The sequence below is a fragment of the Sus scrofa genome, chromosome 11, assembly GCF_000003025.6.
Source record: "Sus scrofa isolate TJ Tabasco breed Duroc chromosome 11, Sscrofa11.1, whole genome shotgun sequence".
NCBI lineage: Eukaryota > Metazoa > Chordata > Mammalia > Artiodactyla > Suidae > Sus > Sus scrofa.
In genome coordinates, this window is record NC_010453.5 from 8,729,363 (window position 1) to 8,752,113 (window position 22,751).

The 22,751-nt window shown below is 46.1% G+C and overlaps 1 protein-coding gene across 1 annotated transcript in view; it reads left to right on the forward strand.

Moving 5' to 3' along the window:
• FRY (FRY microtubule binding protein) overlaps positions 1–22,751 on the forward strand; it is a 246,576-nt gene that overhangs the window by 210,849 nt on the left and 12,976 nt on the right. Inside the window, 11 exon segments of the mRNA XM_021065177.1 lie at positions 1,271–1,441; positions 8,151–8,351; positions 8,887–9,048; positions 11,745–11,911; positions 13,455–13,495; positions 13,498–13,622; positions 17,940–18,058; positions 18,060–18,091; positions 18,094–18,116; positions 19,139–19,237; positions 21,443–21,526. Coding sequence (XP_020920836.1) covers positions 1,271–1,441; positions 8,151–8,351; positions 8,887–9,048; positions 11,745–11,911; positions 13,455–13,495; positions 13,498–13,622; positions 17,940–18,058; positions 18,060–18,091; positions 18,094–18,116; positions 19,139–19,237; positions 21,443–21,526 — 1,224 coding nt within the window.

Consider the following 22,751-nt stretch of genomic DNA (forward strand, 5'->3'; position numbering starts at 1 on the left):
TCTTACAGCTGCGGTGGGCACACTTTCTCCTTTAGATCCACACTGCCTGCTTCTGTGCTGAGGCCTTTCTAGCTAGAAAGGTTTACCCAGACTGTATTACAAATAAGAGAAGCAGCACTAACTGGGACGGGGAGCCCTCAGCTGAGGAAATCCGAATTCTGGTCTCTCATCTCTCCAGGACCATTGGCTGCTCCTCCGTGCTGCTTCCCTCATGTACCCATTTGCAGTCTCTGTACCGCCCGCGAGTCTTGGACTGTTTATGGGGACATAGTGCTATGTCTATTCTTAAACCGAGAGGGGGAAAGGATATGTAAAATCCATTCACTCCTTTTACTTTTGAGAGACATTTGTTATGTTTAAATTCTTACCAGTGACTTGCTTATTTTCAAGAAGGACCAAGACGTTGCCGTGGTTAAACAAAGAATACTCTTCATGTTATTGAACCTCTCCATCAGGCAAGGTTGACTGGCAAAACCTTCACGTTCTTTTGCACTCTTATTTCTACGGAGTTCTGTGAAAATAGCCCAAGTGACAAGAACTTATACCTAGAAGTTAATTGTAAAAGCTAAACATACCAAAATTTCAATAGGAAAAAACTTTTGTTTCTATCAAGAGGACAGGAATTGAAGCAGGAATTATGTGCACTGCCGCTCAGCTCTCTCCTGTCGGTCACATGAACAAGGGCTGTGCGTTTTCAACTTCTATTTCATTTGCCCTAGCAGTTCCTCGTTTATTTCTAGAAGGGCTCAATCCTTGGCTCCTGCACATTCATTTTTCAATAACATAGCTTGGCATCAGTAGTTCTTAGACTATGACATGGTGAGATGTATGTGGTGTGTGTGTCTGTGTGTGAAGGTGTGTACTTTCGAACCCCAGTTCGGCAACAGTGGAAAATTTGCTGGACTGCTGTCGTCTGTGAACACACCCTCCGTTGTCTGTCTGTCTGTCTGTCTCTCTCTCTCTCTCTCTCTCTCACACACACACACACACACACACACACACACACACAAAGGTAGGATCCAGTCTTCATTAGGAAGCAGCGATTTGACTTGCACATTTTCCCAGTGCCTGAACTTGCGTCTTTGCGATGAGTGTAATCTGGAGGCACCTGTCCAACATAAATAATAGAAGAACATTCATTCTAAAAATACCCGCTTGAGGAATTAGGTGTGTGCTGGAAACAGTGCCGTGAGGCGCCAGTGATGGTTTTGGAAGCGCACACACGACCGCAGGGCGCGCGGCGTCTCAGGCCAGGGCTCTCGCCCCGCAGGTGATTTTCTCGTCGTGCGGGGACCTGGACCTGCTGGAGCACCAGACGAGCCTGGTGTCGTCGGAGGACGGTGCCCGGGAGCAGGAGAACATGGATGACACCAACAGCGAGCAGCAGTTCCGGGTCTTCCGAGACTTCGACTTCCTAGACGTGGAGCTGGAGGACGGAGAGGTAGGGCAGGGGCGCGGGCAGAACCGTCCACCTGGCCTTTTCCTTACTTACAAAACTGGTTTACCTGCTCCGTAACACGTTCTTTCATTGGAAAGCTGCCCACTTTATTCTGAATCAACTTATTCAAAGGGAGGGCAGCTCAACTTGAGCCAAAGTCACCACACCCTTCCCGTCTGAGCCCAGGGCCAGAGCTGCCAAGCTCTTCCTACATGGCAAAGGTCTGACTTTGAAGGATCACACAGAGACTGTGTGTGTGTTGTGTCCAAAGGTGAACTTGAAAGAAAAAAAAAAAATTTCAAGGTCTGAGCCTGTTCACCAGGGCCTGGGTGAGACATAGTAAGCATTTCAGTTTTCAAGTGAAATTGCCCTGATGTGATAACTTCAAGGCTTGCCTGCTCAGCAGGTGACCAGAGCCGGAGGGCCACAGCATCTTTGTGCTGATGGATGCAATCCCTGGAACCTGACTGAACATCCAGGAGCCCTTGGCTCTGCTTCTGGTTGGGAGCTACCATTCCCAACACCTGGAGCAGCTGAATTCACGTCTCAACAGGCAAATGCAGATCCATGTATTTGAATGATCATCGTGGTAATAAGAGGCTTTCAGTTATGAGTCATGTTTTTGAAAAGTGAGATCGGAAGGAGGAGCATCATTTCAGGAGCTCGGGGGGCAGGTGCCAGCTGAGAGGCAGTCTTCTGCCTCCTGGGATGGACACTGAGCTCCCTGAAGTGAGGCTGGCGTCTGGTGAAAAAACGCCGGGTACCCAGCCTGGCACGTGGTACTGCCCCACGTACCTGAGCTCAATTTAACTAAGCACCCTCTACTTTCTAGACAAAGAAAGGGCTTTCTGCTAGTCATTCAGTTAACACGGAGGCCCAAATGCAAAGCCGATCATATCCAGTGGCTGGTAGGCACCTCCGAACTTAACTATAACCTCACGGGAAATGATGCTTCAGGGAGCCGCTTACCTTCCCTGAAAGGATGTGATTGGTGACCTGTCCACTTGTGTCCAGGTGAGCCATCCACTTAGACCGACTGCCCTGGCTGTCTCTGACCACCAGGGAAAGTCCTGTCTTCAGAATGGAGGCTCTTTTCTTTACCAGTCCCTTCCCTGGAAAACCAGTTTATCAGACCCAGTTCTTAAAAGAGTATAAAGACACTGACCGCAAGGCATCTTTAAAATGTGTCAGCTTTTCACCTTGAATTGTTTTCAAACCAGTAAAAAGGACTGCAGAGTTTCTGTTAACCATAATTAGTGATGAAGGAGTCGGCCAATAAATGTGAGAATTGTCTAAAAATGTCTAATGCAAAATACCCCTGTTTTGAATACTTTTGCAATGAGCCAGAGGTAGGTGGACTGTCAGAAGATTAGCTTCCTGTTTTGAGCCCTTGACCTAATCTTTGCTCTTCGACTAGACTGCAGCCTTGGGGACCTACTCCCCTCTGAAGTTAAACTAGGGAGAGGAAAATCGATGAAACAAGAGAGGCATCATGTTTTGGTCTCAGCCAAAGAAAAATGGATGATGGGAGGGGCCCTAGCAAGAATCACGTAGAGGAATCAGACACAATTTCAGAACAGCTAACAAATTTAATTTCTATCAAAATAAAGTAAGGAAAACCTTAGATGCCCATCACTGGAAAATAAATATTATACTCATGTTTTCCAGGGATGATAAAATGATGAGTCACTTTGCCTTCCTTCTAGCATTCTCCCTATTGTCCCAGCCAACAAGAACTAAAAAATCATAGTTATTGGAGTTCCTGCTGTGGTGCAAGGGGATCGGTGGCATCTCTGGAGCACCAGGAGGCAGGTTCGGTCCCCGGCCCAGCACAGTGGGTTAAAGGATCCAGTACTGGAGTTCCCATCATGGCTCAGTGGTGAACGAATCCAACTAGGAACCATGAGGTTGCAGGTTCCATCCCTGGCCTCGCTCAGTGGGTTAAAGATCCGGCACTGCCATGAGCTGTGGTGTAGGCCGCAGACACAGCTCTGATCTTGTGTTGCTGTGACTCTGGCGTAGGCCAGCGGCTACAGCTCCAATTCAGCCCCTAGCCTGGGAACCTCTATATGCCATGGGTATGGCCCTAAAAAAGACAAGGAAAAAAAAAAAAAGATCCATCATTGCCACAGCTGCAGCATCTGTCGCAACCATGGCTCAGATCTGATCCCTGGCCTGGGAACTCCATATGCTGCAAGGCAGCCAAAAAAGAAAAGAAGAAAAAAAACATAGTGATTATTTTATCTTGTATGATTAAGATTTATAAGAAACTCAGGAGTGTGAAAGTATATATTTTATCCACATAAAAAAGTCCATTTGAGAAGTGTTTTGTGACTTCTCAATAAGGTTATATATAATAAGGAATTCTGGTGTGCTTATAGGGCAGTAGAGTGAAAATGCTGGTGTTTTGGAGTCAGGCAGGTCCAACTCTGACTTTCGAATCTGCCACTGGCCCAGCCTAAGCACGGATGCAGCTTCTCTTGGCTTCCTCATCTACAGTGTGGGGGTCATTCAGTAGCACCCCCCACCCGCCTGTAGAATTGACCTGAGGATCAAGGAAGATGACCTATGGACTTCCTTTGTGTCACACCTGGTTAAGGATCCGGCAGTGTCACCACAGTGGCCCAGGTCGCTCCTGTGGCTCAGGTTCAGTCCCTGGCCCAGTAACTTCCACGTGCCATGGGTGAGGCCAAAAAAAAAAGGGAAGAAGCAAAGAAGGAAAGGAAAGATGACTTATGTAAAGCTTTTAGCATAGTTTCAGGCACATAGTAGGCATTCTGAATGTCTGTTCCTTTGTACCGACATTGGTGAATAATTTCACTATATCCTCATCTGATAAAGGAAAGCATATTTGGCTCGTAGATCAAAACACAGGAAGGAAGGGAGAAAGACAAGGTTTTGTCATGTCTGTTCCTTTTCATTAAATAGTGTCAGAATTAATTGACTCAGACCTTTACCGGTTTGCCTGTGGACATCTCGGAATCGTCCGGAGCTGCTGTGTCTTTGCTATTAATTGCACGTCAGCAGTGAGACAGATCCTGATGACAGACACTTGCAGGTTTGTGGCAGGATCCGGTGATGCCACCTTTTTTCCCAGCTGATGGCCCTCATGAGTCTTTGCATGGCCTTTCACGATTTTCTCACAAAGAAAAATTTAGGCATTCCAAAAAAAAAAAAAAAAAAAAAGTGTGGAGGAGACAGAGGTGGCACTGAGGTGGAAAGCTCTTTATAGAAGTTATATTTCTGATTTGTCACCCAGCTACCTCACCCATTACTAAGAGGTTCAGAGTTTCTGGTGTTCAAGACTGATTTTTCTCTTTGGGGTTTATGTATCTTTGCCTTTTTAAACTTGCATCTACTAAATAGACTATGTATTGTTCGCACTGTGAGTTGCTGTTGTTAAAACTAAGACAAATGCACTTGAGTATCTGTCGTATAATAATTTTAAATAGACCTCTTATTTGTTTTTCTATCCATTCAATCTGCTACCCAGGAACTTCAGGTAAGATGATGCTATTTTTACTTCAGATACGCTAGTAGATGTTTTGCGTCATTGCAGATTTATAACAAAATAATTGCTTCTTTCCTCCTTTCTAGAGTATGTATGCCTATTTGCATATTTACACTGAGGAGTGTGTGATAAAAGAAGTATTTTTTTTTTTTTGGTTGTGCTAGAAGGAAAATATTTTCTAAAATATATATACAAGATAATTTAAAAATCTTTATATGTCTAGTTCTGGAAGTTGCATGATTATATTTCTTGGGAGAAAGTGAGTTTTTAGACATGATCCCTGGAAATCTTGTAATTTCTGATTTGGTGACTGCAAAGCTGGATTGATTTTGTTGTTAAATTCTTTTATTGAAAGTGAAATCAAGGAGTTCCCATTGTGGCTCCATGATAAAAAGCCTGACTAGTGTCCATGAGGATACAGGTTCAATCCCCAGCCTTGCTCAGTGGGTTAAGGATCTGGTGTTGCCTTGAGCTGGGGTGTAGGTCACAGACGAGGCTTGGATCTGGTGTTGCTGTGGCTGTGGTGTAAGCCGGCGGCTGCAGCTCTGATTCGACCCCTAGCCTGGGAACTTCCATATGCTGAGGGCGCAGCCCTAAAAAGAAAAAAAAAAAAGTAAAAATCGACAAGCTGCAGCTAGCAATGTACCACATACAGTTCCTTTTATTTTCTAGGAATTAGGCGCTGTCTTTGTGTGGTGAGTAAAGTCTCACCCAAATGAGGACCCTTATGCAATAAAAGAGGGTCTGGTAATAATGACACCCAGACACCAGGCGTAAGCTGGGCTTATCCTGCTCACACTGAACTTGGATCACCCCGTATCAGTGTCGTATGAACTTACTCTGAGTAGATACATTGGGGGAACATATTATGACCACAGTCCATCCATGTTCCTTTAACAATTATTTTGGGAAGTTCCAATATGAAGAAAAAATTATTTCAAAAATGTTATTTCCAAAAGTTCTAGAATATTCAGTTATGAATACTTTCTCATCTCAGTAGAAATCCTGGGTGGTTCTTTAAGCTTGGTAGCTGACATATGCAAACTGTCCATCAGGAGTAGTTAGCTGTCTTTGAAATTTTCTCACACAGAGAAAATCTGACTTAGTGAAACACTGCTTTGGTTTTTGACCTTGTATATAACATAAAATGCAAATCTGACATTGGGTATGAGGAAGCGGGGTGGCTCCCTCAGCAGGGGTATTCCTGTGCCACGAGAAGGCCTGGTTGACTTTTAAATACCACGGACCTTGGCTTGACGTAGGCTAGGCTGCGGCACTGTTGCACCTCAACCCCTCAGCCACCACCAGGGAAGCAGTTTCGACACCTTTGCCCTTGATGAAGTTATGGCATCCTCTGGCAAGGTACCCAAATACTATTCCTGCAAGAAGAGCTTCTCTGACTCCCAGCTCCCTGATTGACTCAGGTCTTACCTGAGCTGCAGTCACATCAACAGCAAGAGCAGTTGATGCCCAGGGCCCCATTCTCTGGCCCCAGACAGCTCTGTTTCTCTGCAAGCTCAATGCAGCCCAGGTTCAGTGTGGGAGACTTCCAGCATTACTGCCGGGATAGTTACACCAACCCATCCATTGATGTGGTACGAGAGCATCAGTTTTGTGAGTCTATGTGTTACAGTTGTTTGTTTCTCCCAGTAATTTTCAGATTCTTCTTTTTTCTCTATATCGTGTTCTCCTTTTCTTTACTCTATTTCTTCACATGCTGTGATTTCTTTTTTCTTCTCAGAACTCTTGCCTCTTCCAGAATTTTTTTTACTGCTATTTTAAAATACCAGCAAAACAATCAGCCTTTCCTACCAGGAAAGAAATCATTTGGTGGTAATTTATCACAGCAGTTATAGGTAAAAGGTAGAGATACAGCTACAAATTATGGAAACTATATTCTGAGTCTTCCTCTTATAATCAAATGGTCTAAAGAACAATTATAAGTATAAATGGGATAAATAATGATAATGTCCATATCATATCCAGAATTTGTTCAGGATTCTTACCTGTTGCCTTCCACCATAAATAGCCAAAACAGACTTTGGAAAAGCTAAGCATCTATTATATGAGAGATCTGTGTGAATGACAAAGTTTGTTTCAGAAGGAGCCAGAAAAAAATAGACCCCTAAAACATGAGGAAAATTCATAGATTTCATGTTCATTAATATTAATTAATCTCTCACTGAAATTATATTATTATGCTATTTACTGAGATCTCATCAAAAAGTCATTTCAGTGAACCATCAGAGTTTCAAAGGGATAGGATTCTGCACTAGACTTTATTCATATCACCAGTTTGCTTTACTTTTCATGGTGAGAAAAACAAAACCCAGATTCATTTTTAGAAAAGGAAATGGCACGCTCATCACATGCGTATTTAATATCTGACGGTTTGCAGAGAAAATCCGAGATATATCTAACGTCTTTCTCGAGCACTGCCATTGCCATAACTTAGTCCAGTTTCCAGAACACACGTGAAATTCAGCCATCATCCTCGGTACCGGGTCAGTCCATTCAGGTCCAGGGAAGGAACTCTTTTTCTCCGTGGGGACAATTATTTGACGATGAGCCTAAAGCAAACCTTAAGCCTTGCTGCTCTGGCCTCTGCATAGTGCATGATTGTCCGACTGTGCCCAGCTGCTGGCCGATGCCCTTTAACTCTGCATTTGATTCTGTGAAAACCGCCGCGGCAGAAACAGGCTGCACTGTTTACCTAATGCGCTTCTAATTAATAGCCGGAGGGTACGGAATGTGCCACCAGCATAGCTCCTACTTTGTCACCTTCCGAAAACAGTCCTCAGTGGGGGCGGGGTCTGGGGAGGAAAACACCTCTTTGGAAGTGGTTTTAATAGGAACAGTCCCTTTCTGACAGATTTCTGTCGTAACACGGATCATTTCTAGAGTATCCCAAAATCACCTTGTAAAAAAAAAAAACCCCAAAACCAAAAACCAACATGTCACCTGCTCTGCCAAAGAAGAGCGGAGAATCGCGTCTGCCTCTGGTTTAATAGGCACTTAGGTGAAACTAGTATGCATTTTAGTACTTTTCCCATCCTGTCAGCAAAATGTCTGGGGCCCCCCGGCCGTGAGGGCTTGAGCGTTTGTAGGGAAGACCTTTCTTGCTGCGCAGGGACTGAATGTGCGAAGGTGTGCGTGCAGGGAGCGTGTGGCCTCCAAAGGCAGCGGATGGTGTCATTTCAGGGCGAGAGCATGGACAATTTCAACTGGGGAGTACGCAGGCGGTCTCTGGATAGTCTGGACAAGTGTGATATGCAGCTTCTGGAGGAGCGCCAGCTCTCAGGAAGTTCTCCCAGCCTCAATAAAATGAACCAGGAAGATTCCGACGAGTCCTCGGAAGAGGAGGACCTCACGGCCAGCCAGATCCTGGAGCAGTCTGACCTCGTAAGTAGGAACTCCCCCCCTCCACCTCCCCCCCGCCTCGGGAGACCCCTCTCTGGCAGTGCTGGGGGTGCCATTTCCAGCGGCAGCTCAGGAAACCGGCCCTGAAACTCTGAAATGTCAGGTGGTGTCTCACGGATGCCAACGGGCCTTTTCTCTGCAGGTTGCAAATGCAAACAAAGCCTGGGGTTTTCCTAAGCCCCGCCTGACAGCACCTCTGCTCAGGCCCAGATTCTCCCCAGAAAAACTTTTGATGAGGCTGGAATCCTCTTTTCAAAACATTTCTCAGACCTCTGAAGTTGCAGGAGACAAGAGAGACCTTCTGATGGGGTTATCTAGACATGGGGGTGTTTGCGTGTTTTCGAGGGATTGCCAGCGGCTGTGTGTAAGTGCTCAGGACCGTGAAGTGTGTGTGTCAAACCGTGAGTCCCACCAACAACCAGCTTGTACAGTGGTTTGGCCTCTTAGGTAAAGAATAGTTGGAGCTTTGGAAGAACCGGAGTGTCACACTCTTGTATCTCCTTTGCTTTCTCAACAGATCATGAATCTCTCCCCGTCTGAGGAGACGAATCCCGTGGACTCGCTCACCGCAGCCTGTGACATGACCCCTGCCGACTCTCATTCCTTTAACACCAGAATGGCCAGCTTTGATGCTTCTCTGCCCGAGATGAATAATCTGCAGATTTCTGAGGGTTCAAAGGTGAAGAGATTTGGGCACTCATCCATTGCCGTTTTCATTTAAAAAGGAAAGGGGGGGGGGACCTCCAATTTTCCGAGCCTCCTTCGTGGATTTTAAGTGGAGAGATTGATTGTCTTTATCTTTTTCTCCCATTTTAAAATAATTGAGCTTGTGTCCCTCATCCTGGGTTTTGAAAATTAACTTTACTCTGACAGACTTGAGCAACCGTCTTCTTGTTGGTTGCAAGAGATGTGATAGGAGGTCCCTTGGAAAGGAAACATTTTGCATTTTCCAGAGAGCACCGACACTGCTGATTAATGGCAAAATGAATGGGTGTATGTCTGAGATCGCAGAGACTGGGAAACTGCTGTTCTTTGTCATGACTTGTAGAAAACAAGATGCTAAGTGAGGTGTGGGTGGATGCATGTATTGGGGAAAATTTTTTCCTATGTAGGAACCAGTGATACAATCTGTACATTGATTCTGTTCTCGCCTTTTGGCGGACTCTCAGAATTTTCAACATCAGTCCCAGTATTAAGCTCAAAACAGCCCTAACCAGGCCCTCTGAGGAGACGTGTAAGGAATGGATAAAAGGTCAGCTTTTATTAAAAAAAAAAAATCTAAAAATGTTTATTTCATTTAAAATTTATTTATTTTATGAAAGTTTCCATAAAAGATCTTGCTCATTAAACTGTCAACCCCCATGCTGCGTTCTCTTATGTCCCCACATATATGGAATTTAGTATAGAATTACTAAATTCCCACTAGCATAGAATTTTATTTTCCTATATTAGAAATACCAAAATAACCAAGTGCTTTTAGGATAAAGTTTTCTCTCTCCTGAGTTTGGTTATGGTGGTGTAAGTTTTTAAAAAATTGAAAAAGATTATTAAAGTATATTCTCTCTAAGGCTTCTACTAGAAAAATATACTCCTGGCTATTCTGTATTCTTTTACAGTGTACAGCCTACAGTGTAGCATGTCTGAGATCTAGCAAAATCTATATCCTTTAAACCAAGGGCAACCAACCAAACTGCAATCACCTAAAAACCTTGAAACAAAAAAGAATTATTTCTAAGAATTCCTCTTAGCAAAAGGACTGTGACCAGGATCCTTAGAATTAGTAGAGTCCACTTTTAGCCAAAAAAAAAGGGAGGGGGGCAGAAAGGAAACTTGTCTGAGATGAAAATGCCAGAATCTTAATATCAAGAATTTAAATTTCATGGAAAAAAACCATCACAAACTCAATGTGAAGTTATCAGCAGTTGATATTTCTCGGTCTTGGAATAGTCATTTTGTCAAATTTTCTCTCTTGAATGCTAAGTTATATAGATTTCTCATACAAAGCATCGTCTAAGGAGTCCTATTTTCCTGGACTCACAGAAATCATTTATTCAATCAGTGAATTCTATCAAGAAAAGGTTGACTCTAATTTCTAACAAGCTATCTCTTTTTCATTTGAGCTGGGTTTCTGCAGTGTTTGATGTATATGTGATATTAGAAGGCAAAAATAAAAGGTATCTTTATAAGCACTCAGCCCACCACCAATAGATTAAGTTTATATACAGTAATAACCCAGCCCAGTCACCAGTCTCGCTGGCGCCAGTCTAGGTTTGTAAAGCAGGAAGAAGCAGATATGGGTAAGCCTCTGAAATGCTGTATTTATGAGCAATTCCTTCACAGACAGGAGAGATCCTATTTCCCTAACATACCTGTAAACATTTCTCATTTCCCTATTAAAATCCAAGATTCAAAATACCAAATGGGCAGCCAAATGCCAACCCACGATAAGACTCTCGTTCATACAGATGTCTATGGTTTTGTTTTAAGAAAATAACTCACTGAAGCACATCCATGGGAGTTCTCCTCTCCTCTTCTGCTCTGTGATCTGGTTGCCTTCCTTCCTCTCCTAAAGAACAGTCAGTTCTCCAGTGATTTCCCTTGGCCCAGGTTCAAGTCCAGCCTCTTTTTCCACTTTGCTTGCTATGTCTCTTTCCTGCCCCTCAGTGACCCCAGCTCCGCCTGCCCTAGAGCCCTCTCATCTCTCTGCTCATTCTACAGTTTATAGAAACAGCAGAGAAGCCTCTCCTATCTGTTATCTTCAAAGCATAGTCCCCACAGTGAAGCATGTGTGTATATGGATCTCAGAGGCTCAGCAGCGTGGCAAGGTCTGTCCATGTTGCAGGCTTCGTGAGTAACTGTGGCTCCCTCCTGCACACTGCAGATACTTCTGGAGCCTCTACTATGCCAAGCACTGCCCACTCTCAATTCCAGTTCCCATAGATCATATATAACATGTTGGACAGTTAAGTCTGGACGTCTTGTTTAGGCGGCTGGGGTGGTTCAGTGGAGATAGTTCTGCATCCAGAGATGGCGACTCTGGTCCCGGCTCTGGCTCTGATTATCTACCTGGTGTTGAGCATGCCCCTTTCCCACATGGAGCATCCCTTTCCTCATCTAGAAAATGTAGAAGTTGGACCAGGGCTCTCTGTGGTCTCTTCCAGGTTTAGCATTTATGCTGCATAAGCGTGGGTCACAAATGGTCATCTACTGAGAACCTTTTTGGGAACTCTCTTGGGAAAGAAGATTGAAAAGCAGATGAATTGACGACACTGTAGCTAGAAGACCCAGGCCCCAACAGCTCTTACTCTCAGGAGTTCCGACTTCCCTATAATCCTTTCATGTTGGGGGGATTCTTTTCCCTTTCTGTGCTTCCAGGCCGACGCTGTGCAGGAGGAGGAGGACACCACGGTGCATGAGGACGACCTTTCCAGCTCCATCAATGAACTCCCGGCCACTTTCGAATGCAGCGATAGCTTTAGCCTGGATATGACCGAGGCAGAAGAAAAAGGCGGTCGTGCGCTGGACCAGTTTACTCTCGCAAGGTAAGGAGGCCCTTGGTGTGGGTGTCCGAGCCACATCACACTGAGTTTGCGCTTCCTCCAGTCAGATGTCAGGCCTGCGCTGCTGGAACTTCCTGACAAAGGAGCCCAGGCTGCCTTATAACTTGAAGGGCTCTCTGCAGGTGGGAATTGTCCAGCACCAGGGTAGGGCCTCAGGTGGAACCCAAAAGGCCTGATGGGGAACCCGTGGGAACTCTTAAAGTCAGAGAGTAACACGAAAAGCCAAAGAGGGGCCTGGGGACATGGTCTCGGTCTTATAAGCTCTGAAAATAAGCAAGCTTGGCAAGCCTTAGAAATAGGGAGTTCTTTCCATTCTGAATTTAAAAACCAGGACAAGAGGCCCTTTATAAGCTAAATACCTACTCTTTTTTTATGTGGGCGGCTTTCAGCCTCATGGCTGACATTTCTGAGACGTGTGAGATCTGGCCAGATAATACAACTAGGAAACTATAGAGGAATAGGTGAAAACACAAATACTTATGGGCCATCTAGAATAAATCACAAATAATAATGCTACATAAAGTTCCTGTGTGGTGCAGTGGGTTAAGGATTCGGTGCTGCCGCAGGCTGCAACTGCAGTGCAGGTTCAGTCCCTGGCCCGGGAACTTCCATATGCCATGGGTGCACTCTGAATAAATAAATAAGGAAATAATGCTCCAGATTTACTTTAGGAGAAGGAAGTCCGAATCCTAAAACCACTCCTCTGAACGTTGAAGATAAGAATGAAGTAAAAGCTGGGCGTTCCCAATGTGGCACATCGGGGTAAGAACCCAACTAGTATCCATGAGGATCCGGGTTCATTCCCTGGCCTCGCTCAGTGGGTTAAGGATCCCACGGTGCCCTGAGCTGTGGTGTGGGTCGCAGACGCGGCTTGGATCTGGTGGTGTAGGCCGGCAGCTGCAGCTCCGATTCCAGCCCTCGCCTGGGAACTTCCATATGCCTCAGGTGCGGCCCTAAAAAGAAAGAGAGGAATTAAGTAAAAGCTAGACCGAGGCCTTCTGGGATGGTGGCCCGCCTCCATCCATTAAAGAAAAGCCGAGGGGTACCCAGGAAAGAACTCTGACTTTCTACCCGGGGTCTCCTCCTCCGCTGCCTTCGCATCACCCTGCTTTCCTGTCTCATTTCCTTGCCTCCCTCCGCCCTTTCTGCGGGGCGTTCACGTGGAAACACTCTCCCGCCACAAAGGAGACGTGAACAGATTCGAAGTTGTTCTCATCCCTTTTTGTACCGAAGAAGGAAAAGGACTGAAAGGGCCCAAGCACAGGAGCCGCGTTTCCTGCGGCGGAGAGGGAGCCGCGGGGCCGGGGGTGCCGAGGGCGCCTGTGGGAAGGCAGCAGCCTTGGAGGAACCCCGGACATTCGGCCGGGAGACTTGGCTTTCCTGGAGTCAGAAAGGAATCCCCGAGACTCTGAGCGGAAGCTGGGTCCCCAGAGCCACCTGAGCGGGGGGCACTGGGCAGGCCGGGCTGCCTCGCCCCGGGGAGAAGGGCGTCTCCTCCTGACGTGGTCGTGTCCCTTCTTTGCAGCTTTGGAGAAGGCGAGAGGGGCGTCTCTCCCCCTCCCTCGCCCTTTTCTCGGCCATCCTGGCCGCCTTTCAGCCCACGGCCTGCGACGACGCCGAGGAGGCCTGGCGCAGCCACATCAACCAGCTCATGTGCGACTCGGACGGCTCCTGCGCCGTCTACACCTTCCACGTTTCTCCTCGCTGTTCAAGGTACGGCCGCCACGCGCGCCTGCGCAGAGCCAGCCAGTTGGCCCTCCTTCCGGGTTTAAGCCACGCCCCCGCGTCCTCCGTTTCCTCTGACGTCATCCTTTCTCCTGCCCAACCTTAATCTCCTCAGCCTCCCCAGACTGGCATCCTGAGACGCTGCCCCACGTCCCAGGCCACCGCCTTGTGCCCCTCATCCCCATTCTGGTGTTCGTTGCCATTCTGGGCAACTATGACCTCAAAACCCTTACCTGGCATCTCCTGCCAGCCTGTCCTCCATCTCTTCTTTCACCTTAGACTTTGTATCTTGTTTTTCTTCATTTTGGGGTTTTTCCTTTCCTCGTCTTTTCTCTCTCCGTGCCCAAATTCCTTACCCGTGCCAGGCACCTGCTTACCCTCCTTAGCTGCCTCTGAACCAATGAGGGGTCATTCTTTGCACCTCCTGTGCGAACCGCAGCCTGGCTAGTCCATACAGTGTCTCTGTGCAAACTGGAAACACCTGCCCCCTCCTACAGAGGCCAGCAGAGTGGACACAGGCTGGGTTTCCTCCCTCAGCCAGGCACCGTGGCCTCTTGTACACTCAGCTCTGTGTAGCAGCCTTGTACATGGATACATTCAGATTTCACTGTTACCCCCGCAACACCCTTGCAACAGCCACTGAAGCAAAGACACGGAGGGAGCTCCTCTTGTGATGGGTGGTTTAAAATTTATGTGTATGCTTGTCTGTCCTCAGGCAAGTTCCTGTCCGATCCTTTGCATCTTGCTCTGAACTTTTACTCCCACTGGTCATCAAAGATGGGTGGGGGTGAGAAGCGGCAAAGGAAGGGAGAAGCTTTTTAAAACACAAAGATTAAACGTATAATTACAGCTGCTTGTGAAGAGATACTGATAAATGCATGCTAAAATCAACACAAGAAAGTTATAGTCAGACTGACCAAAATGGTTACCAATGTAGATATCTAGAAAAAAAAAAAAACACTGGTCCGAAGACAGTCCTGTTGAATCCATTTTCTTATAACATCCAGAACTATAGGGCAGAACTGCCACTGATCATACAAAGAAAAACTGGAAGGGAACTGGGTAGTTGCACCTTTGATAGACTTACATGATGATGGATAAAGACACAGCCAAGGTGGAAGCCTGTGAGAACTTTTCTAGAGGTTTAGTTCTGTTGAGTGTATCATGAGGGAGCACAGGAACTTGGTTGGACCGAGGGTTGGGCCCTCTCGTCACCTGCAGGACGAGCTCGTGGCAGAAGGAAAAGGCTAGAAATAAGGAATTATCCAGAAAGGCACAATGAAAAAATTGGGATCATCTGCTTGAAATAATTCCAAAATCAGGAAAGCCACAATCTGGTTAACATAAAATAAACGTGGCTGTGAGTCTGCAGGCCCTTCTTAATGAGTCATTTCCGGAGAATTATAGGTCAGTACTCTAATAGCTATTTCTAGTATTTTGAGGGTTATTGTGCTGTTCTCTCTCAATTTTTCATGTTCTTTGGATGGACCTATTAGAAAGGTGAATGGACCAAAAACTAAAGTTGTGTCTGGATGAATTGGGGCTGGAGAGGACTGTTAGGCTTGAGACAGAAAAACAGTGGGCTGCCGAAAAATCAGAATTCCAAGAAACACCCTAAGTTCAGCAAATAATTAAAAGCCACTACCAAACGACTATTAAAGTAAACTAAGGATCCAAAGCAATGTATTGATTATCTAGTTCTAGTCTATTTTTTAATGCTTAATAATGCATATTTCAGTTTGCTGTTGCATCATTTTCTAATCAAGTTACTAACTTTCATGCTCATGTTATAGTCCTGACTCCTCCCTCTCTAGAACAGTCATCGCCTCCTTGTCCTCGGCTGTGCTCCCAGTGATAGCAACCTGATGGAGTCACTTCAGGAAGAAGCCTTGCTTCTTCTTTCTCCCTCCTCTGCCCACTGTATGCCTCTGTTACACTTGGCACACTCTTTGAATACTTGTGTAGGTGTCTGTCTCCCCAGGAGAGGGCAGGTAACGGTGTCTTGCTTTGATCCGCCAGCAGCTGACACAGTGGCTAATACACAATAGGTGCTCCCCAAAGGCAGAAAGAATGAATGGAGTGGTCTTTTTAATGTAAATCTCAAATGTACAGCTTCTGACAATGCCAGTAGAGCATCAGATTGTCACATGAGTCGAGATATGGGGCTGGGCCCTGGGAGGGGGAGGGGACACATTGGGGTTTGGATTATTGGTTTTTCCATCAGTGTGTGGATCAATTCCTAAGGAACTTATCTGCAATAATAATAATACAAATGCGGGTTCCCATTGTAGTTCAGTGGGTTAAGAACCCAACTAGTATCTATGAGGATGTAGGTTTGATGCCTGGCCTCACTCAGTGGGTTAAGGATCCGGCATTGCCACAAGCTGCAGCAGAGGTCACAGACGCAGCTCGGATCTGGCATTGCTGTGGCTGTGGTGTAGGACGGCACCTGCAGCTCCGATTTGACCCCTAGCCTGGGAACTTCCATTTGCCACAGGTATGGCCCTAAAAAGACAAAATAATGATGATGATGATGATAATAATAATAACGTATACCTTCTACTTCAGTTTTTAATATTACATTTAGCCTTAAGGACTTTCTCAGCTACTTGCAAATGCTCCAAGAGCAGTACTGGTAGCAAAATCAGTATTCATCAGAAATGCTAGAAATGCAACACATTTCAGACATGCAGCCTGGAATCTCTCATCATGTCCTCATCATGCCCGTTTACTGATTTCCAACACTTATCTGTGAGTCTGGACACCACGTTTCCCTGCATTTGGTTGGATTTTGGACAGGGTAGAGAGGAGGTCATTGCAAAACTCATTTGGTTTTTAAAACAAGGAAATGGTTTCTAAGGGCCAGGCATGGACATTTTCCCAAGTGTCTCTGTCACTGTATTTCCTTCCTACTGATCCTGGGTTAGACTACCATCATTTAATCACACGGTGTCACTACACTTATGTGTTGTTTTTATATGGCAGTCACATGCTCTGAAACTCCTGGGCAGATCTAGCCCTTAGTGCAATAAAAAATAATCCTAGATCTCACCTTATCCTTAGGTAAGTGGGAAAAAAAAAACCCAAACTGTTTGTAGGACCTGGATCGTACTCCCAGCTCTGCCATTCAACTAGCTGTCTGATACATGGCATTTCCCGTCCCTTTCAGCTGCAGCATATGTCAAGGTTTTTGTTTCTTGGGTTTTTTTGTTTGTTTGTTTGTTTAATGGCTGAACCTGCAGCATATGGACGTACCTGGGCCAGGGATTGAATCCAGGCTGCAAGTGTGACCTACATGATAGCTGTGGCAACACCAGATCCTTTAAGCCACTGCTCCAGGCCAGGGATTGAACCCCCACCTCTGCAGTGACCCAAGCTGCTGCAGTCAGGTTCTTAACCTATTGCACCACAGTGGGAACTCTTGTCTTTTTTTTTTTAATTGCACATAAAACTGACACCACCATAAAGACATAGTTCTACCATCTTTATAAGTAGTGGGGGGGATCTCTGGCGAAAGGCCCAGGTGCGGGGGGAGTGACGGGGGGGGAACTAGTTTTTCGGGGGGTGTAGGATGGATTTTTCATTTTGTTGATAAGATAGTTGTGTTGGAGTTGGGGCTGGCAAGGCCATTGGCACATACACGGGCAGTGAATCAGATTCTCCGATGATGGCTGTCTAGGAGGGGTAGGGACGTTGGAGCATCTAGTTTTTGAAGGATGTGAGCGTGGGGGTCGAGCTCACCCTTCTCCGTCACTATCGTTACATGACCCTAAGTGAGCCCTTCAGTCTCTTATCCTGGTGTTTCACCTGCTTGTGGGATGAAGCTGAGTGTGTGCAAAGCTGCAGGGAGAGTACGCTCCTATCGGACATGCTCTAGCGGGAGATAGGTATCAGAATTTATCCTTCATTCTTCAGAGGCTAAAAGCCCCATTTCGTCTCAATCTCAGGGAGCTGCAATCTGGGAAACAGAAGAGTTTATCGCTGACCTTTTCCTCTCGCCCATAAATGATAGAAACTCACTCATCTGACAAACACGCTACGAGGACTCCAGCTGCGGACCGGCCCTGCCCATCAGCAAAAGCAAAGCAGCGTTTATTTTAAAAGATTCTGTTAGCATCCACAGGTTGAGAAATGACTTTCAGGAAGAGCTTTGTCCACACTGGGTGATGATTCATTTAAGACAGATGTTCACTCTGCCCCTCCCCGACATGGAGGACCTGTGCTCTTTGATATTTTCACAAAAATTTAAAAATAGGGTTATTTTTAGTACCTAAGTCAAGTGCAGCCTTTCCAACAAGTAATCATGTTGCTTTCAGAATATCAGAAAAGGTTCTGCTTCCTAACGTGTGATGCGGCCAGTTACCTGGGAGATAACCTCCGGGGCATCGGCTCCAAGTTGTCAGCTCTTCCAGATGCTCACCTCCTGCTCCGAGTGCCCACGCTTTTCGTGGACGCCGAGACGGTGAGTGCCCGGGGCCTGCCCAGCGTAGGGTGCGGAGCTTCTGGGGAGCGCTGTGCGCTGTGGTTTGTGTGAAGGGCTGTGAGGCCGGCCCAGCCGAGGGAGTGGGAGGAGGTGCCCCTCGGTGCCCCCCCCCAGCCTGCATCCTTGGTGCCTCTCTCTGCTGACTCTGACAGCTGTGACTGTGGTGCGCTAACCCCCCAACCACACACACACCCCGAAGTGGATCAAGCAGTCCCACGATGCCAGCTTGGCCAGCCGGGTGGGTCCCCAGAGGTACCATGTGGTCACTTTCCCTACTTCCTGTGATGGATTCCTCCAGCCCAACCGCAAATGATGAGTTTAAAGGAAGGTTAAAACAGCCCCTGGCTGGCGGCTGAATCGTGCCTGCACACATAGAACCCTAACCCCACAAGGCTGGCGAGCTCTCTGGGCAGGGGGCGTATGGTAACTCTTTACCCACGCACCCCCATGCCTATCACAGAACCGCCTCATCTGCTGGGTAGTTGCTGAGGTTTAGAGGCAAGGAGGATGTGCTCGGGCTTTAAAAGTCTCCGAGGAGTCGCTCTGTCCATGAACTTGACGGGTGGGCAGCTGTCTTGCATCAAGGACCACAGCATGAGAGGTCGTTGTGTCTTAAATGATTTAAAGTACAGACTAACCACAAAGTTAGTGTGAAAATCTCTTTAGAGGTAAGTCTGTGTGCACATTGCTCAGGATTTTTCTGGATAAAGATACCAGAGCCCAGGCATAAAGTAGATGCGGGCTTCTGTGCAATTCTTATTCAGATTTGTCTGTCTGTACTGATATGGGCAAAATGGACATTTTCATAGGGGATTTAGATGAGCAAATTATAGTCAGGTGCAGGTTCAGCTGAGCGTGGAGCAAAGTGACAAACGGCACAGCTTATCCAAATGGATGCCACTGCCCCCCCCCACCTTCCAGCCCAGCTTTTCTGTCTGTATAGCCATGCCTAACTATTGCTCTGGAAGTTATTGTAATACACACTATTTTCCTGTCTTCAGCTCCTTTCTTGCGGACTTTTGGATAAGCTCAAGTTCAGTGTTTTGGAACTGCAAGAATATCTGGATACCTACAACAACAGAAAAGAGGCCACTCTCTCAGTAAGCGTCTCAGTTTCACGCATATACGTTAAGTTCAAACCAGATCAACCCAACCACTCCGAGCTTTCCTTTTGGGAGGCGATGTGATTAACTAAGAGAGGAGACTCTTTTGGGAAACTCGGGCTTCATCTGTTCCTCTGTTTCGGGTGACAGTTCCAACTGAATGGTGGTAGGACAGTTCATAGTATGGATTATGTAAAAATATCTGCAAAAGAGAAAGGTTCCAGCTTTCAGTTTTAGCCCCATAATTCCCCTATCCAGAAATTCAGGGAAAGTGGGTATCTACCTAATATTATCTCTGTATCAATGTTACAACTTTACTTCTCTCAGAAGCGTTATATTGTTAATTATTTCTCTTTTCCTCTTGACCCCTCTCAGTGGCCCTTTCTCCCGGTCCCCGTGGTTTCTCTGGGCCTCGACTCCTGTTCTTTCCTTTTTCCTTCCTTTGAAGATCTAAGTTGTAAAATGTTAGACACAGACGTGACCGAGAAACCACCCACACAAATACCCTGAATTCCAGCAAACAGCTGTGCCTGATTTCTATGGAGCACTTCCTGTCACATACCAGGAACCATGAAAAAGCATGCATTTCGATGGAGTTTCCCTGATGGCTCAGTGGGTTAAGGATCCGGTGTGGTCATTGCTGTGGCTTGGGTTTGATCCCTGGCCCAGAACTTGCACATGCCCAAGTGTGGCCAAAAAAAAAAAAAAAAAAGCATGGCTTTTGAAGTCACATTGGACTTGAGTTCCCACTGAAGCTCAGTTACAAAAGGGTTAGCGACCTTGGATAAATTACTTATCTTCTCTCATGTCAGATTCATCATCTATAAGACAGTGATCATAGAAATTAATTTGCAGAATTGTAAGGTTCTAGCGATTATAATAGGTATAGCAGCTGCCATTTCCAAAGTCTTTTGTATCCAACGACTTGATAAGCATTACGTCTCTTAACTTAAATCATGTAAGGGTTACAGCTACCTGGAGTTGCTAAGTTGAAACTCAGGTGTGTGGGATTCAAAAGCCCAAGCTCTTAACGAAAATATCTCCTTTAAAACAGAAATAAGATATATAAGTGCCTCATACTTAGAATACATTCACTGTGAAGTTAGGAGGGTTTTGTTTATTGTTGTTATTGTTAATTATCTCATGACCTGTCACAGGGAGAGAGTGGTGACATTTTACTGCAACAGTTCCCTTTGTCTTCTATTTCTATGGCTCTTTTGCTGTCCCTGTTTTCCAGCTTCTCAGTCACCAGTTAATAAAAATAACCCTTTCATTCTGCCTGGTGCCCGAGCCAGTCTTTTGATGGCAAGCGTGAATTTCAGCTCTCCAGTGATTATTGTTTTCTGCCCAAAGGTTCCTTTCACATCTCTGTTAGTTACTATCCCGGATACTGAAGACTGGCAGAATCTCTAAATAGCTGGGCTGTGGTTAGAATAGCCTTTCTCACGGTGAACATGACCTGCCCCCTTGAAGCCACTTCAACATAACAGAGAGGAAGGTGAACCATGAGTTCAGGTCACATTGTCCAAAATTCCCCAGCCTGGGAAGATGTGCTGGTCCTGTCTCCTCATTTCAAGCACATGACAGGTGTATAACCATATGTGACTATTCTAAGTTACGTGTAACTTAGGAGTGGTCTGGTGAAACCATCCTTCAGGGTGATGCATCACAATGTTAAAATTATAAATGGTGAAATTTTTTTATTTTTATGTATTTATTTAGGTTTGTTTGTTTGTTTTTGCTTTTTAGGGCTGCACCCCCAGCATATGGAAGTTCTCAGGCTAGGGGTTGAATCGGAACTATAGCTACTGGCCTGTATCGCAGCCACAGCAACGTGGGATCCGAGCTGTGTCTGTGACCTCCACCACAGCTCACAGCAACGCCGGATACTTAACCCCCTGAGCGAGGCCAGGGATCGAACCTGTGTCCTCATGGATGCTAATCAGATTTGTTTCTCCTGAGCCACGATGGGAACTCCCAAATGTTGAACGTTTTAAAGGACCATCACTAAACTCACAGATCAGATATTTGAATTTCAGATTGTTAGTCTTTAACCAAATTTTTTTTCGAAAGGCCATTATAGCAAAATTTTATTTTGCTGTGATGAGAAGCTTAATCTGTCTTCCCTGACAAGATCGATGATAAAAATCCTCTAAGGACGTCAGTGAATTTACCTGTGTCTCTCTCTCTTTCTGACAACAGTGGCTTGCGAACTGCAAGGCAACATTCGCAGGAGGTTCAAGAGATGGAGTAATTACCTGCCAACCAGGGGACTCCGAAGAAAAGGTAATAAAAGCCTGTTAGAGGTTATCGTTTCTGTGCTCTGACTTTGTGTGTTGGTTTTGATCCACCCAAGAAGCGTGGAACTTGAAAAAGGAAGAGGCAAAAATACATTCACATGACATTGTAGAATAAGAAAGGACATTCGAGCCAAGCATGACTGTGTGTTGATGGGACTTGGGGGGTTTCTTCTGTTTGGAAAAGTAGGATGCAAATAACCTTTCTGCTGGACACTAACTATACTAACAGTTTCCTAATAAATCTATTTTTCATTCAAAATATAAAACCAAATGTCATTAATTCTTCACTGACCCACTTAGTTCCTTGAATGAAAAACGTCTTTCAGCAGTTGTTCTAAAGCAGATTTATTTTTTCTCATTTCTCCTTCGAGTACCCACCTCAGAGCAGCTGGCTTATACACACATGCCATATTTTAAAGGAAACTGGGCAGAGAAGTGTGAACAGAGCAAGAGCATTCATTCTGCAGTTACTCCTGTGTGGCCCTCATGGTGAACACAGTGGTGCCTTCTGTCCCGGTGGAGCTTCTGACCTGTTCAGGGAGACAGACGATAATCAGAGTCAAACATAAGTCAGCCTTGATGAGTGCCGTTGAGGAAGGCAAAGGCCTCTAAGCTAGGAAAGAAAACAGCAGGAGAAGCTGATGGAGCACGAGGGCAGCTCCGGGAAGCAGAGGTCTCAGTACGAGCTAGAGTTGGCCAAGCAAAGGGGGTGGGTGGGAAGCCCGCGAGAAGACCCCGAGGCAGGAGAGCACCTGCCCTTTGTGAGGACGGAGGAGCCCACCTGGCTGGGAGGGCAGAAAGCGATGAGTCTCAAGCTGGCAGAAGCCAGACCATGAGGGGCCTGGGGGCTGATCTTAACAGCCGTGATAAGCAGTTCGAAGTTTTACCTGGGGGGGTGTGATTCGCTGAGGGCTCTGCCACGCTCCTGCAGAAGTGGACGGAAGCGGGCAAGCGTGGATCTGGGGCGATGCGTGACTCGGCCGCTGGCCAGGGAGGCAGAGGAGCTGTCACCTTGTAATGATGTTGTCGCACCTAGAAAAGCGGGTGCGATTGTGCACCCTTCAGAGGATGAGAAATCCTCCTCACGGTGGGCCTTGAAGAGAAATGACAGTGTCACTCCGTTTAGATACTGTTCTTATGTCCCGAGTTGGTGGAGATGAGAGCTACCATTTGGCTTCCATCCCAAAGCAAAAGCCAGCGAATGTTTGACC